The sequence below is a fragment of the Lissotriton helveticus genome, chromosome 8 (assembly GCF_964261635.1).
Source record: "Lissotriton helveticus chromosome 8, aLisHel1.1, whole genome shotgun sequence".
Classification (NCBI taxonomy): Eukaryota; Metazoa; Chordata; class Amphibia; order Caudata; family Salamandridae; genus Lissotriton; species Lissotriton helveticus.
In genome coordinates, this window is record NC_136069.1 from 1,455,285,937 (window position 1) to 1,455,304,508 (window position 18,572).

The 18,572-nt window shown below is 42.7% G+C and overlaps 1 protein-coding gene across 4 annotated transcripts in view; it reads right to left on the bottom strand.

The window, feature by feature from the left end:
- GRIK1 (glutamate ionotropic receptor kainate type subunit 1) overlaps nucleotides 1–18,572 on the bottom strand; it is a 970,975-nt gene that overhangs the window by 417,116 nt on the left and 535,287 nt on the right. For all 4 annotated transcript variants that reach the window (XM_078658394.1, XM_078658392.1, XM_078658395.1 and 1 more), the window contains exon 4: nucleotides 3,110–3,291. In XM_078658394.1, coding sequence (XP_078514520.1) covers nucleotides 3,110–3,291 — 182 coding nt within the window. The remainder of the gene's footprint in view (nucleotides 1–3,109; nucleotides 3,292–18,572) is intronic.

Sequence of the window (18,572 nt, forward strand, 5' to 3'; positions counted from 1 at the left end):
ACTTTGTAATACCAGAACCTTTATCTCACACTATTATGCAATATCTCCATACCATGGGAGGCGGTTGTTGGCTGTCCGAAGCTCTCAGGAAGTACACTCAAACTTCCCTGGCTTTACTCCATGATAGATGGGAAACAGAAATAGGACAAGCTTCCCCGTACAAGAGGTGGGACAGAGTGATGTCTTACCTCGCTGCTCTCTACAGGAATTCCAGGTCGAGCTCATCCAATTTTACACCCTACAGAGGACACACCTGTTGCCCGCTAAGATTAATCAACCATTTGCTGGGGCGAACACCAGCTGTGCTCGCGGTCATGCCTTTGACGCTGATCTGCATCATTTGCTGTGGGCGAGCATCTCCCTCTCTCAATACTGGTCCACATTTACTGCACATCTTACAGAGTCCACTCACCATCACAGCTGTGATGCTTGCATCCTGGGTTCTTTCGTATGCTCTGTGAAAAATAGAACTGTGGCATTCTTTCTGGATTTGGCACTGGTTTTGGCTAAGTGCACCACCATGCGTCGTTAGAGGCCTCCCTCAGCATTGCGGCGCCCTCTGCTGGTCTGGGGCTGGGGCTGAGCGCACTGCTCGGGGAACAGAAGAGGCCAGCAGCCGCCGGAAATACACCATTTCTATTGAATGGGAGGCACTCTTGCTTAAGCTTCAGGGGTTGACGGATGACGATTCCCTGTCTCTTTAGCTGTGCCGCCTTACTTGTGACCTGGGCATTGCATTATTAGCTACAGTACGTGTCTGGTACAGCACAGCCTATGGGCACCACTTGCTCCCAACTCTCCGTCCGCCCTGCTTCCTGCCCATCATAAGTTGGCGCTTCCTTTTGCCATTATGCACTCTACCTCGAGTGTATGCCAGGCTTATATTTATCTCCCAATGATGGGTGCAAGGAATATGGATGCTTTACCTCTTGCTGTATGGCCATGGCCAAACAGCCTGCTTGGTTGTCGTTTTATCACCTACCCCCTTCTTCACCTTTCCTTTTTCCTGAGTCTGTTATTGCTGAGTTTACTTTGTTTGGTGGCAACATTAGGAGTTTAACAATGTACTCAGCTACTGTATTGGCACCTATTTATTGTGTTGTCATCGTAGCTATAATGATCTTCGCAGCCTTATTGCCTAAGGCCTCTATTACAGGGTGAGTGGAGTTGGGCTGGTCTCCACCATACTGCATTAAGTACAGATAACCTGGTGTAGAGCTTTTATTGGGTCCCCCACAATGACCCTTAGCATGAGATAACATTCCTACACGATCAACTAACCTATGCTACTATTTGTTTTCTAGACATTTTCTGCATTAGTTTTTCCCATTGAAATTTGTCATTGAATACATGTGGGGGTGCAGTTATAAACTTGGAACTCCGAATTCCTGGGTCAAGGTTCACCCCTTGCCTTGTAATCAAGGATTACATATATTCCAAAGGGGCCACTAGGACTCTGATTCACATGCAATGGAAATGTTCAACAGTAACACTCTCTGCAGTCCTGCAATTGTAGCTTGAGAACCAGTCACAAACTTGATTGGAAAAATATTGATTGTTGTCTTTGGCTTGAAGAGACAAATCTTTCTTCTCTCCTCCCTCCCTTAGCAAGACAAAATTAAGAGATGTAGCTCTTCTTGCTGCTTGAAAATGTTTCTTGTTTTATTTATTTCACGCATTTATCATTTCTGTGGTCAACAGACAGTCCAGACTAACATTAATCCTACTCCACAAACAAACGAAAAGTGCTACTGAACATCCCAGCATCCTTAGACGATTCAAAGCGCATATTCGGCACCGACCCTTTGTCTTCCTTCATCCTGGCATGGATTGTTCAGATGTGTGTGTTTTTCTTTTTCACTTATGAGTAATGTCTCCCTGGTTACCCAACTGCATATTAAAATAATACTTTTTAAAGAGGTAGAACCCACTTCCTCTTCCTAAGAGAAACGAAGCTGCTATATTTAAAGGGACGGGAAGGTATAGACTCTATGAAGGTGTGGGAATACCTTAGGTTTCAAATGGAGGCATGTGGAAACATGATTGACAAACTGCCAGCATTTATTCAGTGGCATAATGGAAAATGAGGACAACACCGGTGCAACATTTGTCTGAGGACCCTACAAATACACTAGGATAGACCACCTCCAATGTAAATAAAAAACCCGGACCCAGTTGGCACGCTCTGATAAGTGGTGATCCCCAGCGTTGCAGAGAATTTCGGGGATCTCCATTACATTGCTTAAATTACACAGGAATTCTTAAACACTGGGATATATCCTGCTTATTTTTCTCTTATGTTGTCCCGGAAATCATGTAATTTTCTGGAGTGGAATGAAAAATCATGGTGTCTGTATGATGTAAGGACACTATTCTATTCTGTTCTTTTTGTTTTATTCTGCTCTCTTTCTTTCTTTCTTTCTCTTACTTTCTTTCTTTCTCTTTCTTTCTTTCTTTCTTTCTTTCGCTTTCTTTCTTTCTTTCTTTTCCTTTCTTTCTTTCATTCCTTTCTTTCTTTCTTTCTTGCTTTCTTTCTTTCTTTCGTTCTTTCTTTCTTTCTTTCTTTCTTTCTTTCTTTCTTATCACACACTTTCTTTGTTTGCTTTTTACATACCTGTACGGATTTGATCTCAATCACTGTTCTCATCAAAAATAAACATTCGGCGCGATTAGCAGATGAATGGAACATGATGGAATATTTACCTCATCCAGTAAGTGCAATTACCTCTGTTTTAAGTATTTATTAGGTGTGGTAAATAATTCCAGTTCCGAGTTTTCAGTTTAGAAACTATTTACAACATGGTGGATCAGTGTTTAACACACAAACTTTGCACGATTTGTCTTTCTTCCAGCCTTTTTCACACAAGAAATTCCATCAGGTTTGACCTGGTCAATTCTGACAGGAGGCATCAGCAAATGTGATCATTAGCACGCTATTCAGAATTTCTATCCCTGTTCAAACTATCTGTGAGCAGGGTCACAGCAGGTAATTACCTTATTGATTCGCCGAAAGATAGCTCTTTCTAAGAACATCCCAGTTTCTCATCTTGTAACAAAATTCGATTTTAATAAAGTATCATTAACAGAAAGTATTCATTTTCCACCCTACCTGTTTCAGAATTTCTGCTGCTGTTTCATGCGAGCAATCAAATATTACATAGAATTCCTTGGACTTCTTCATTTCCTTGAGCAATGGCCTGGCGTCCTTATTTCCAGAGGGCAGCTGGCGAATTTTGATTTTGATATTGTACCTTGAAGGGGCCTTGATGAGTTCTTGCAGGCGAATTAGTCCTAGAAAAGGATATTGAATTAGTCAGCCAGCATCTTTAGCGAAAATTCTTGTTCATATTGGCCAGGGTAGTTAAATACATGTGACAAAAATATCCAGTTCTGCACATGGATTCTTGATTACCTAAGCAAAATCAGTGTACTAGCGACAATGTCCCTGTTGTTGTTCCTTTTTTTTGCCACGAAAATTCAGAAACACATTAATGAGACAGGCTTAAATATATGATTTCCCAACATTTGCAGCCTTGTAACAAGGCAACTGCTTGACGCTCAAGAGTCAAATTGCTTTGTGGCAGGATTTACCTACTAAATTGAGCTAATAGCTGTAAACATGTACACTTTGAGGAGGAAACCTTTTCTGCAAGTGCAGAAGTTAAAACGGCTTCTGTCTGCAAGGATGAAATACTTCTGTTTCAAAATCCCCCTCCGAATATGTCCCCGTGATATTACACCCCACACTTGATTACATCGTAGAAACGTGCAATCTGATATTACAGTAATGCTCTCTTAAATTTACCGCAGACAAGCACAGACAATAATACATTTCGGTTTGTCCTTGAGCTTGGAACAACAACATTTCCCAGCAACAGCAAGATACAAGAAATCAGAAGCAGCTATGGCAGAGCAGGAATCCAAAATGATGATTGTACTAAAGGTAACAAACATACCTTAGGGTTAGGATAACACAATACAGACACTGCTTAATTTGTGCGGGTGATTGTAGGTGGAGGGCAGAACTATTCATTTTTGGGGCCTGGAACATATTTTTCATCACTAGATTTGTATTTGGCACAACAGTAAGACAGAAAAAAAGGACAGAAAGGGGATAAGAAAAAGAAAGGAAATAAGTGATATATAAAGAAAGCAGGGATGAAAAAGAATCTTCTAGAGTGAGCTAAGTATACAGAAAGTGTATAGCAATGGAAGGAAGAGACAAGATGCCAATCGCAAACTAGGCAGGCTTGGGCTTTGGCAGAGCCCTGTCAGGATCCTGAAGATTTTCATTTTTCCCCCTAAGTTAGCTCAACACAGTACCAGAGTAAATCTTTAAGACAGTTTAGGCCCCTTATTGCAGGTCAACCACTATGATCAATCAGTACTGTAGTAATTCATGCTGCTGAATGTGTATCCTTAAAGCATGGTGGCTGACATTACTGTGGCAGCCAACAAAACCACATTAGACAAGACTCAAAGCTGAAGGGGTGGCCAAGGCAATGTGTTGGACTAGATGTGTGGCTCAGGAGTCCTCCCCCCACCAGATAATATCCTACAGAATCCTGTTGCACCAGCCCCTTGACAATGAATATAAATATTTCTAGTGCTGTGTAAACACTGTGACAGTGCTTTGGGTAGCAAGCCGAGCCTGCAACAGAAAAGAGGATAGGAGAGGCAATGAGGGAGGGGAGAGAAATGGATTGGATTGGATTGAGCTTGACCAGCTTGGTGAGGAACCTGGTAGTGGCCTGGCGCGGGTGCCATTTGTGGCTGAGGAGGTAGGTCCTACCTTTGCTACAGATTGGAGTGGCTAGGATCTTGTCAGCGGTGCAACTGGGCTGACGACCTGGGCTCTGAAAGCAGGCCTGTAGCCCCTTGAGCGGCCGGCGTGGCAAAGACTTCTCCTAGAGGTTGGCGGTAAGGAGGATGGCCCGCCAGCGGGATTCGTGGAGTCTAGCTATTCGAGCACGTGATAGTGACTGAAACCTGGCATATGGTGGCTACTCCTGCTGTGTTGCACATCTACCTACAATTTACGGCAGTATAATAGTCCAAAGTTTTATTTTACTTAATGGTGCAAAACATGGGTGTGGGGATGGTTGGTCCTACAAAGTACGAGGGCTGCTTTGTATTCCCAGTCCGGCCCTTAGGGTATGGCAAGGGAGAAGGCCCTAGGATAGATGGTATATCAGCCAACATCTACCAGGAGATGCCTACTTTGCTTCTGGAGACGTTGTTGGGGGTGTGTGAAGAGGCTAGAGAGACAGGCCAGCTACTAGACATGATGAGGGAGGCTATGCTAGCTGTGATCCCGAAGGATGGTAAGGACCACAGTCTGTTGTCTGTATTATCTCTTATCATTGATGAATATAGATGTTAAGGAGCTGAGTATGACTCTTGCAAATAGGATCCTTACTGCTATACGTGAACTTTTCCCTGAGGTTGAGACTGGGTTTACCCCAGGCAGGAGTATGATGTTTAATATTAGACGCCTGGCGCATGGCATGCAGTCACTCACATATTTGGCAGAGGATTATTCTTCGCTGCTTTAGATCTTGAAAGGGCATTTGATACAGTCGGTTGGGATTACCTTTGGGTGATTCTCGGGTTTATGGAATTTGGTGGGTGGAGCTGCTCTATGCTGATCCCAATGCTAGGGTGCAAAGGGTGATGTGACCTTAGCTGCTTGGACACTGGGAAGGAGAACTAGACAGGCTGCCTGTTGTCCCCCATGCGCTTCGCAATAGCAGTCGAACCCCTGGCAGTTCAGTTGTGAGAATATCTCAAAGATTGGGGTATCCAGATGGGTAATGATGCCCATGTTGTGTCTTTTTATGAGGATGATGAGTTATTATACTTTAGGGGCAAGATACACTCGGTCTCCTTAATGATGGCTGAACTAAATAGCTTTAGGAAAATATCAGGATTGACAGCTAATCAAATTAAATGGAAGTTTTTCCATCTGGGTGGATTGGGGAGAATACAGGCTGTTCTACCTCCGGAACCAAGCCTCCAGTGGGACAATGTCGGCTTTCCATATTTGGAAATTTGGGTCTCTAGGGACCCACAAGAACAATAGACATGCAATATCAGAAGGGTGGTATATGGATTGCAGAATTCAGTGAGTTTCTGGAAAGCGTTCCCTCTTCCCATCATGGGTTGAATCTTTTTGGCCAAGATGATGTTTCTCCCGAGGTGGCTCTACATACTACAGCATTCCATGTTCCCGCTACACATGACCACATTTTGTAAACTTGACAGCCTATTGGGTGATTTAGTCTAGGCAGCAGGTAGAAGTAGAACACAGCTGTCCACACTTAAGTTATCCTGGAGGACCGATGGACTTTGATGCCCAAACTTGTGTATATATTATGTGGCTGCAGAGCTCCAGCATGCCACCATTGGTTGGGGATGGACCGAACTGGGAGAAATCCCTTTTGCCAGCAACACATGGTGAATCTATGCTTCCTGAGCTGTTTCTGTGAGAGCAGGGGTACGGAGAAAATGCTACACCTGGTTAAACAGATGGGAGAAGTGTTGTATAGACTGCTAGTCCAGGTCCTGAAGAGGTCCCCATTTGCACTGAACATCCCATTGCAGGAAATGTTTCCAGAGGGATATATCTTTTCGGGGTTGGTGAGAGGGAAGCTGTCACACGGTGGGAGACCTTTATTTCAGTGGAAGGTTTGTTTCATTTGTACAGGCACAGGAGTTGATTAGAATTGGCCTGCCCCGCCCCTCGCTACTCCACTGCTTCTTGCTACTTAATGATAAGCGTGGAGGGTCAAGCACTTTAAGACTCGCCACTTATCTCTGCCATGTGTTCTAGTAAACACAAAATGCTTGCCATCGACAACTTCTTGATTGTGAATGACAATAAGACCATTAACTGGTATTGACCATCGAATGCAGACTAGGTGGCTTTTCAGGTGTTTTTACACAGAGTCGCAATTTTGTAACTATTTTATCCAATCACTAACCTGCCGATAGGACAATGGAAAATCATGGCATAGACGGCATGTTGTCGTGATACACTGTGATTAAGTGAATAGAGTTTATGTTTTGTAGGAGGCTTTACCTTATTGCTTATTTAAGAATGGTTAATACTTGCTGTGACAGCGCGGGCCATCGTGTGGATGACCATATAGGCCTTGCTACAATTCAACACTCTTCCAACCAACCATGCCGCAATAGTATTGTAGGCATGTCCTGGGTATGAAACACTACATACAAGAAGTTACAATACAACTGACTACAAGACACAAATGTATTGCATTACATTCTCTGAGCATCGTTTGTTTGTCTGATCTGTTGTACCCAGAGGATTCATTCAGGTGGTCAATAGGACTTACAACCCCCAATCTCTCTAAAAATAAATTAGAAATGCTGCCTATTAAATCTCAAAAGTGCTTCCCTGTCAACCAGACACTGATCATGTTTTATTTTTATTTTTATGTTCTATGCCTGTAGAAGAAAGCACAATGCATCCTTTTTACAAGCTGGCCAAAACAGTATCTAAATCTGTTATTTAAAAAATTAAAACACACTATTGGTGCCTTCTGAAGAACAAGCACAGGAAATGCTAGACAACACAGGGGCTGATTCACAATCATGAGTTCTTTTGGATCTACTGCAGAAGAACTAAGTCACCCATAAGCCCTTTTTAATAGACCCTGAAATGTAAAAACTTCCAACTATAGGGCACAATCTTTTTCATTTCTATTAACTGTATTGACATTCCCTGAATATTCCAATTGTATTCTATTTTTAAAGGTGTTGGGACTAATTCACAAAGACATTCAACAGTACATGAAGTAGTGCTACAGGAGTGCGACTGCGCATTCTCATCCGTGTGCCTACGAATGGACCTCTAAATCAGTATCTATTTCATACAAAAGCTATCCAACCTGAACAGATGTAAAATGGATGTTTGCACAGTGTGAAATACTATTTCTTAAAAATACATAACTGTTAGCCTCTCACTACAGTCACATTGTTGTTAGTTTCAATGCTTAACTTGAGCCGGTGCTTGCAAGTGGGGCGCAGTGGCGCTCATTTTTCCTCGCCATTATTTCAATCAGAGCAAGAATCACAAAAGGGGTAAAGAACAGGTGAAGAGAAAGAGAGAAATATAGAGTGATGAAGGGAGATTGGAGAGATTAAAAAGAACCTGCAAGAGTGACATAAGGGGCAGGGAGTGTCTAGGGGTGGAGGCGTCAGGCCTTGATATTCAGCACCCCTGATATTGGAAGCACCGCCCGCAGGCTTCTGAGCAAAAAAATGGGCCCCAACACATTATTATTATTATTATTATTATTATTATTATTATTATTATTATTATTATTATTATATGAATTTGTATAGCTCGTACACCCAGAGAGGGTTTCCAAGCACTTTAACAACAGCAGCGACAAATAGCGATTAAAACAGCCAGGTTTCAGGTTTCTGCAAAAAACAGTTAGTTAGGTGCAACTTTGCAGGGACTTAGAGAGAGTCACAGGGACTCAGGGAGGGTATTCCATAGCTTGGGGTCCCAGGAGGAAAATGAGCGACCACCCATCCGAGCACGTTTGACTCTGGGAACTGTACAGAGCTAACGATTGGCCGAGCGCAGTTCACAGGAGGGCTGATAGGGAGGCACCGGTTCTTGCGGTGCACGAGTTGGCTTTAAGCATAAAGCATAATGCTTTAAACTGGGTACGATTGTCTACAGTGATCCAGTGTAGGTTCCGGAGGAGACCAGACACAGAGGCATATTTCGTTAGTCAGTAAAGGAATCTGCTGGCAGAGTTCTGCACCACTGGAAGGCCGCTTTCAGCAGCTTTATACACCCTCAGGTACAGAATGTTACCATAATCCAGCCTGGATAGGATCAAGGCCTAAATAACTGTCCTTTGGGCAGAGAAAGGGAGCATCCAAATAATCTTTTTACACATTTCGGAATAGCAAAACAAGTCCAGGCTACTTTGGCCACCTGTGGTTTCATTGACAAGTTGGAGTCCAGCCAGAAGCCTAGGTTCTTCACCTTGTGGGCCAGTTCTGAGGTCCCCTTGACAGGGGGCTTCTTTGCTCAGCACCATTAGTTCGGTCTTGTCACCATCTAGTTTTAAAGAATTGGCATTCATCCATGTGGAGAGAAGACCCAGGCAGGAGATCAGTGCCCCAGAGTTGCAATCCTTAGCAGACGACAAGGAGAAGATGATTTGAGTGTTGTGTGCATAAAAGAACTGGGTGAGGCTGCGACTTTCCACCAGGTACGCAAGAGGGTGGACAGGGCAGATCCCTGAGGGATTCCCGAAGTCGGAACATGTGGGCTGGACACCACACTTTTACAAATTAAACACTGATTATGTTCACGACTTCTATTCCATGCCATTGTGTTTTCTGTTGCTTTTTATTCTAAGCAGTGACGTAGCTAGACCTGCGGCCGTTCATGGCAGCCCCTAAGTTTGCCGGCCCACAGCGGCCATCTGAAGAGTGGGGAGGTGGCGGAGGCGCCCCCTTAGAACTCGTGCCACCTGGGGCAGACCGCCACCCACCTTGTTACCCCACTGAATCTAAGGACAACACAGTGGGATGTTCAGAAAATCAGTAGTGGCCTGTGGTGGGAGTGCTGCTGCGTTCTGACGTGGGGTGGGGGAGGGGCAGGTTGAGGGGTAGTAAACTACAGATTGCGGCCGATTAGAGGTAAGTAAACATATAAATAAATAAAATGAATTTCGTTGCAGGCGCTGCATTGCCAAATGCGATGCAGCGTGGGCAACGAAATTCGTCAGCCCGGCAGCACTCCCACCACGGGCTGCTACTGCAGGAAATGACTTCTGAGCTACATAAATGTATGTGTAGTTTTTAAATAGACAACCAGTGTCGCTTTACTAAATCCATCACCTCTAACAATCACCACTAGAGGCAATACAGAATGTTCCTTTGTTTGATGACAGCTGGCTGGACTCTCTTTTGAAAATGACTGTGCCACCATTCACCAGATGTCCCGTCAAGGAAGAGCAGCAATTTATACTTATGAAAAATCAGATTTATAGGACACTGTTATGGGCATAGTGAATTCATAAAGTTTATAAATCTATTGTGGTTGAATGATCTGAAATTAGATCTGTACTATTGCCTGCCACCTTGCAGTCCTTTTGTTAATGTCAGCTTCCGAATATTACACTGTGTTTTCTTGGCTGTCACTCAGACACTTACATGACCTCTAAAAGATTACTAATGCCTCTTATCGGATGTTAACTCGTGGGTTTCACTGAGCACTGCAGTAACAAATGTGTAGAAATATAAATTAGTTTGTATGTAGCACCAACCTGCAGATACGCTGTTGTGTGTTAACACTGTGATATGTAACTCTTTGGGAGCCAGATGTAGTAAATTAGAGAACATGTGCAGGCAAACAATTGGGGGTATGTTTGTTTAACAATTCATATTGTATAAAGTGCAGACTAAACCACATCTAGATGCAGACCAGCAAGAGATGAGAACCAAGGAGATCACCGATATTCACACTGCTTTACTTAATTAACCACTTGGATGCTAAGGCCTATTCATCGTTGCCATGTAATTTCCATTGAAATGAATGGCATTTCCATGACGAGCTGAGCTCGTCATGAGCGTCCAAGGGGTAAAGATGCATTGAGGCATTGTGCTGCACATTGTTTTTTTTGCAAACTCATTTGTGGGCAGAAATTCTGTGATTCAAATAATTGCTGTAATGGATTTAGGGCCAGATGTAGGAGAGCAAATACCGGTCGGTAACGGCCGAATTCGGCCGTTACCGACCGGTATTTGGGTTTTCAGATGTAGGGGCCATTATTTAATAGAATCGGTAAATTTACCGATGCTGTATAATACCGAATCGGTAATTTTACCGATTCGGTAAATCAAATGTAGGTGACACTCCTGAGAGTGTCACAGGCCCTTAAGAGTCGGTATTTTACCACACAATCCTATTGTGTGGTAAAATACCGAATCCAGGTGTGCATGCACATCTGTGCATGCACACTGTGCAATGTGACACACAGACATGCCCTTAGGGCATGTATGTGTGCCACATGTCACACATGCCTTTACTTCGGGTTCTAGAGGGTGTCAAAGTGACACCCCCTGCACCCTTGCAACATTCGGTATTTACCGATTCGGTAAATACCGATTCGGTATTTCCCATTGATTCCTATGGGCTTCACAGCCCATAGGAATCAATAGGAAATACCGATTCGGTATTTACCGAATCGGTAAATACCGAATGTTACCGATTCGGTATTTCTATTTTGAAAATTAGCTACATCTCCCTCCTTCATATTTACCGATTCATAAATACCGAATCGGTAAAATTGGGTATTTATGAGTCGGTAAATGTCCCTCACCTACATCTGGCCCTTAATCTTGCAGACAATCCACCAGTTACCTAGACTGCTTTTTTTAAGCAAATCGCAGGCTTGCACTTGTACGATTGTCCACTCATCAATGTTAGCACTTGCTCCAGGGTGGGAGTGGGGTGCATTGCTCAAAAAATGTCTAATATTGGGATACCTGTAGATGAACCCATTCACTGGAGTAGGAATAGGCATATTTTATTCTTTTATGTATAAATTATGGATTCTGCTTTGACACATAGCTGAGCAAATGCAGCAATAAATTGCATGACATTTTATGAATATTTTAAGCTTATATTCAGTACAGCGCATACATATATGTGTATTTCAACACATTTTGAAAACCTTTTTATTACACTTTCTGTTATGCCAGAAAATTAGTAGAAGAATTTGGTCCATTCATTCTATTGAAAATGTGCCCTTTCTGCAGAATCACCCCAGATTTTTGCCTTCTGTAGCTGAACTTGTTTTTGTTGGCATTAGAACTCTGAGCACACTCCCTCCCAAACAACCAGTAGTAAAGTGTATGCTAATATTGGCCTCCATTTAATTGCCACATATAATTTACTTATAAGTCCCTAGTATATGTAACTATATGTACCAAGGGCAAGTAAATTAAATGCTGCTAATGGGATGAAGCACCCATTGTGCCACCTGATATAGTAGCCCTGTTACACATGTCTCCAGGACAGCCCTGGCAGCCTGTGTGCAGTTTTAAAACTGACATTTTGATCTGGCAAAATAAACCTTTTGTCATGCCAAAACCTCCCTTTTTCATACTTATCAGTCACACAAAGGGAGCTCCATAAGGCTCATATAGCAGGGTGCATGGTAGTTACAAAGGAGGATGTGTAAATTAAATGTTTTACATGTCCTGGCAGTGAAAACCCCAAAGGTAATTTTTCTCTGTGGCAAAGCTAGTCTCTCATGGGAAATATACATTACAACGCAGTCATTACATTGCACTGCCATTACAATGCAACGGGTACAACGCAACTGCCTTTACATTGCATGCAATTACACCGCATGCCATTACAACGCATGTCACTACAATGCATGCCATTACAAGGCCTACCATTACAAGGCACACCATTACAACGCATTCAAAGGTAAGTAATGGAGATTTTTTAGTTTTAGGGTGGGTATGGGTGTTGGGGTAGATGGGAATAGTAATTTTTACCGCTACACTATCCAACACTTTCCCTACTGTTGCACTCACTGGAGTGGGAATAGTAATTTGTTCCCCTACACTATCCAAGACTTACCCTCCAGTTGCCCTAAAATTATTATGCGTTGTAATGGTATGGTTGTAATGGTATGTGTTGTAATGGTATGCATTGTAATTGTAGTTTTAAAAAATGCGTTGGAATTGCATGCATTGTAAAATCATGCAATATAATGGTAGTTGCGATGTAAAAACTGCATTGTAAAAGCATGCGTAGTCATTGTTTGTATTGTACCGTCACATATTAGTCTCTCATAAACTAACACTGATCCGCTTACAGCACTTCTACTAAATTCAGTTTGGGAACAGCGAGGACAATACTTCTTCCACTCACTTTAATGGTAATTCGGAATCAATTGTAAAGTCGGATTTAAAATTACTATTTTGGAAATGGCACCTTTAGAAAGCTGGCTTTTTTCTGCCTAGGCCTAATGTGCCTTTTTGCCAGTGTGCATAGTCTCCTTACTGTGATGCCCCCCCCCCCACCCCCCTGGGAAATGTGTAGTGTAACCAGACAGTGGACAAAGGACCAGTGTGTAGAGGGGAGTGGGTCTTCCTAACAGGATGGCTGGGGATGGGCCGTGCCTCTGCCCTGATTGCAATTCAAAGAGTAGCCTGGGGGCTATAGAGGAAACCGATCCTGTCACTGGCAGATGCTGCTTACAGCTTTGTGTGTCTCCCCTTTGTTTTACTAGCCAGGTTAGAGCCAAACCAAGGTGAAAGAGAGACATTGACCTGAATCAATTTATGGTTAGATAAAGGGGGTGTCCCTAACACACAGGCTGGTGCTGGGCACAGAATGGCATCCCCAGAATCTGAAATCAGAACACTCCTGGACTTGAGAAGATTCAAAAGAAGGTCTGCCTTGCTGTCTGTAGAAGGAAAACTCGATCTGTTTGCCTTGAAATCAGGACCCCAGAAGTGACTCCAAAATCAGATGGGTGACCTCCTTTTTTAGCTACAGGGACACAACAATTTTTCAGAGCCTATTTCTGCCTTCCAGCCGACCAGACCCAACTGGACCTGATCTGGTCTCCTCCAACACCCTCTTTGGGAGGGAGACTTGACCTGGAAGTTCTGTTCTGAAGGTCTTGAACTCTTCGCTGGAGCCTGAGTATACTTCTCCCTGCTTAATTGAAGTTTTCACTGAATTCGACAAAGAGCAGCACAAAGCAATGCCGAATCTTGCATTGCAGCATGACGCTGCTTCAAATTGGCCACTTCTCCGGACCCAATGCAGAGCAATGCCGAACCTTTCATCGCAGCACCACATAGCATCCGCACCAAGGCAATTAGGTACAACAACCAACTGATCGATCCTGGTCCCATACTTGTCATGCACTCCATATTGGTTGGCTTGACCGTGTGACTTTGTCCCAATACAGTGCAACCCATAGTTGGGTCTTCTTGCCTTTTGGTGCTATTTTTTAACCCTAGACTTTAGAAACTCATACTGACTGGGGATTTGCTGTGTTGGTGTCATTTTATTTATGTATATTTATTCTATTTTTCTAATCGGGATTGGGAGCATTCTTGTGTTGTGTTTTCACTTTATTTGAGTTCTGCATAAATACTGTACACATTACCTCTGCATTACACCTGGCTGCGTTTGTGGAAAGCTACAAGAGGGTTATGGCAGGTTTATTCAGTGACTTTATGGTTCACCTTGACAAGGATTGTGATTATTATTTGAAATGGGTTCTTACCCCCTTCAACCAGTAATCCAATCTCTTACAGATACTAAATCATACTTTGTTGTTTCGATTTAGATGCTCCTACATAGGTTTCCCGAATCATGTCCTTATACAGGCACAACTCACATTGTCCTTATTTAGGCATAGAATCCCAGTCCTTATTTAGGCATTAGCCATGCTAACCAAATACAGGCATGGTCACCTACATCCGTCCACCCCACGTCACAATGAGTTCTCAGAAGCCAGACCCATAAGCCATTGGGACTTTCCCTGCTTGGATTATTGATTTCTCCAAGAACTCATCTATTATGCATGAACTACTATTCCTTAGGGGTACATTCATGACGTCTTCCTCTGTCTGACTTTATGTATATGCTAGCATTCCTAGGCACCTTCCAGGTATAAATATACCTTCACTTACCATGGCAAACCACAGCTCTGCTGCACAGGTTGATATGGCTTGCCACAGCAAGTTCAGAAGGAATTTGAGTCCCCGCCTGATGCACTGACCATACGCTGTCATCCCTGCTCGCAGAGAACCCAGCTTCCAGTGTTCTGACTCCCTTCACGGGGTGTTAGGGTTTGAGATCGAGAAAGAGATTCCCACCTCTCTCATTCTAAAGGTATGGAGCTGATTAGAACCTAGAGGGACTCTTGGTATACAAACTTAGTCAATACCATACTATAGAAAACAGCACCTACTTCTTACCTCGTACTACACTTAGGTTAGGTACACTGGGGTAGAACTATTTAGAAGCATCAGAAGAGTATCCACTTTTTAGCCTGTGTTATTTATGTATGTTTATATGAATATATGTCATAGCTTAAAGACAATGCTATTGCAGTATTATTTCTTCTTACTGCTTATGCTGTACGCATTATATCTCGCATACTGCCTTGCGATTGTAACAGCTCATATCTCTTACATGAGAAAGAAAACTGTTCAATAAATCCTTTTATTGAAACCACCGTCTATTTATTTCTGTGTAACTCTGAAGAAACTAAGCATGCACGATTTACTGAGTGAAACTGTTATCTATTGTTTCCACGATTCTAAGGGAAACAAAGTTGTCATGTTTATGCGGTTGTCAGAAACTTCTCCCCTCTTGTTTATTCGAGAAGTTTCTAGTGACCCCTGAGTTAGCTGGCACACAAAGTAATTAAGTTTAATGTCCTTGATAGAGGCATACTGACCTCAGTCCCATGCCAAAAACTATAGTGTATATTATTCTAATGCACAGAGCCTATAAGGGAAATAGAAACTACACTACAACTTGGCAATAAATGTCTGGGTGAAATGGCCCCAAAATGTTCAATTCCCTAATAGTAAAACCCAAAGAGGGCAAAGTCCTCTCAATTTGAGCTATCGGTTTTTGAATACTCCTTGCCTGAATATTCCCCTTATACATATGTCTTGCCAAAACAAAGGTTACAGAAGTACTATTTTACATACTCAATAAGCAGACTCTCTGGGCAGAAATGGTAACAACCCACTGCTCCAGTAAATATTGCATTTTAGTGTACGATTTCAGTGCTGTATTCCTCAGTTTGATCACCCACAGAACCCCCATAAACACCCACAGAACCCCCATAAATACACATAAATAAATTTCCAAATGAGGGAAGCACTCCAACGTGATTAGAGTCCAAAATCCACCTATTCACATATTCATTTCACTTTAGTTTCCAATGTCCAAGATGTCAAGCTGTTGCATTAAGAAAAAAGTGAAATCCAAATAATGGGCATAAACTTTGTAGTCAAAACAAATATAATTCCTTTTTATTCTTAAATCTTCATCAAAGTGGAACGAGTCAACCCAGCCAACCCAGCATTTCGTCCCACATGGTACTTCATCAGGGATCAATTCTAGGCATCAATTCCTTTATTAAGTCAAGTCAAATACGCTTTATCCGGTGCATAATATACATTCATAAAAGCATTCTAATAAAAAGAATAGTTAACATTCCTGATAAACCTTAAAAATATGCTAAAAAAGGAAAAAGAGTGTTACTTTCATATAGTCATACCATTTACAGTTGATGATACAAGGACCAATAATCATTACTAAATAAAAATGTAAAACACGTAATGAAAAACATTTAGAATCCTTACAAATACTAAAACGACATATTTCATAGTCATTTAACTCATTTAGATAAGGTGTGTTTTCATAAAGTGCATAAAATGCAGGATTATGACTTATATCAGGGTGAGAAATAGTAGACCTTCTGAAATTCAGAAGTCAGTTTAGACAAGGTAAATTTTCCTAAAGCACATAAAGTACGGAGTAACAACTTAGATCAGGATAAAAATAATAGTACTTCTGAGATTCAGACGTCAGGTATTTCATACATTAGGGCCTCTAAATGAGAGTTAACCTTTCTTCTCCTGATTGCCATTTGTGTAAAAACAATAACTGCATTCATAATTTTTTCATTTTCCAGACTACAAATGTATTTAAAAGCGTGTTTATAATGATAAAACCTATTGACTAAAAAGAGTGGTTTTAACACAAGTTTCCGGATATCCCGATAAAAACTACAAAGAAATATAAAATGCAGCTTAGACTGAGGGGACTTACCATCACAAGGACATTTTGGAAGATTATGACTCCACCTTCCCACTCTAGGTAAAGCTATTATATAGTGTAGGGTGCCAAGCCTTAGCCTCGTTAGATAAAATCTATGCTGGGTATTTCTTACGGAAATATGATATAATTGGGTACCCATTAATAGTGGGGGCTCACAGTAAGCAGTAACACTCTGGTTTAAGCTAACTTCATTGTCTCTTGCGCATTCCCTAGCGTTAACAAGCCTTGTCTTTAACTCACTTTTACTATAATCCTGGATAGACAATGGATCCTTTTGGTCATAGTCTACCTTATATTTTAAAAGGTTATAAATATACTCTTAGCAGGGGATATTCCTACTATGGTCAAGGGCAAGGCAATCCAGGATTATGTCCGTAGTGAACTTGGTCTCATCTTTCGTCCAAATCCCATGCCAAAAAGTAAGTCCTGCTGTACTTATAAAGTCGCCAATTATTTTACGGACAACTCTTTATGTACTATGTAAGTGGCAGGGGAACTTGGGACTGCCAACAGTCTTTTTAAAAACTTATTTTCTTGTATTTGTAAAGAAGTTGTGTTGGCCCGCCCCCATATGGCTGCCCCATAAAATTCCTATATCATATCCTCCAGAGCATCACTGTTGATTCTCAAACACGGTAGAAGTTTTGCTGCTATATTTGAGAGTGAACAGACATGCTGCGGGGAATCTTGAACAGACATCATGTGAAAGCACTATGAACACCCTGAGAATATGATCCCAAGGGGGGGGAGGGAGGGGGATTTAATAATAGGAGAGGAGGCGTATGGCCCCTTCCGCCCTGATCTTTTGCAGACTCTGGGGACCACATTCCCTGGAACCATATTCATTTAAAGGGGTGGGGGGTACATGGTTGCCCCTACCCAACCTTTCACGGGCCCCATCCCCTGGAGCCAATATTTTTTTTCAAAAAGGGAAGGGCATAAGGCCCCCCTCCCACAGCTACAAAAGGCCCCGGGGACCCCACCTCCCAGTGCCGGCTCTCTTCTTGCATCCCGGGGAGCCCACTGCTTTCACAGGAAGTGAAGACTTGTCTGCACCCATCCAGCAGGATCAGCAAAAAATGTACTCGCTGGCTGGGAGCAAACAATTGTTTTCCTGCCCGTGCTCTTGTAGGCTAGAAAACTCAGATTGCTCCCAACCAGCTTGAGCATCCAAAAACAGCTGTTCCCATTGGGTGGGCGCAATGCCAGGTCTCGATACAACCAGGATGGGGGCTTGCAAAAGGAGCAGATGGGGCTGTGGGAAGCCCTAGAGTGACCCCGCCACCCCCAAATGTATGTGTTGTGTGTGACCGGCACATTAGGCTGTGTGGGATGTTGTCCCTTGAGCTGTGCACCCCTCCTCTTAATAAAAAAAAAGACCTGGAAGACGGGGTCCCCAGGAACTTGCGTGGCTCAGGTGGGGTACCACCCCACTCTCCCCTTAATTAAAAAAAGCCACTGGGAAATGGGGTCCCCAGGACCATGCATGGCTCAGGTGGGGTGCAACCTCACTCTCCCCTTAATTAAAAAAGGGCACTGAGAGAAGGGTTCCCTGGAGCCCTAAAGGCTCTGGGAGGGTGGCTGCACACCCCTTCCCCTTAATCCCTTAATTAAGGATAACGGCCCTGGAGGGTGAGGTTCCAGAGGCTTGTAAATGACTGTAAAGATTTGGGGATGA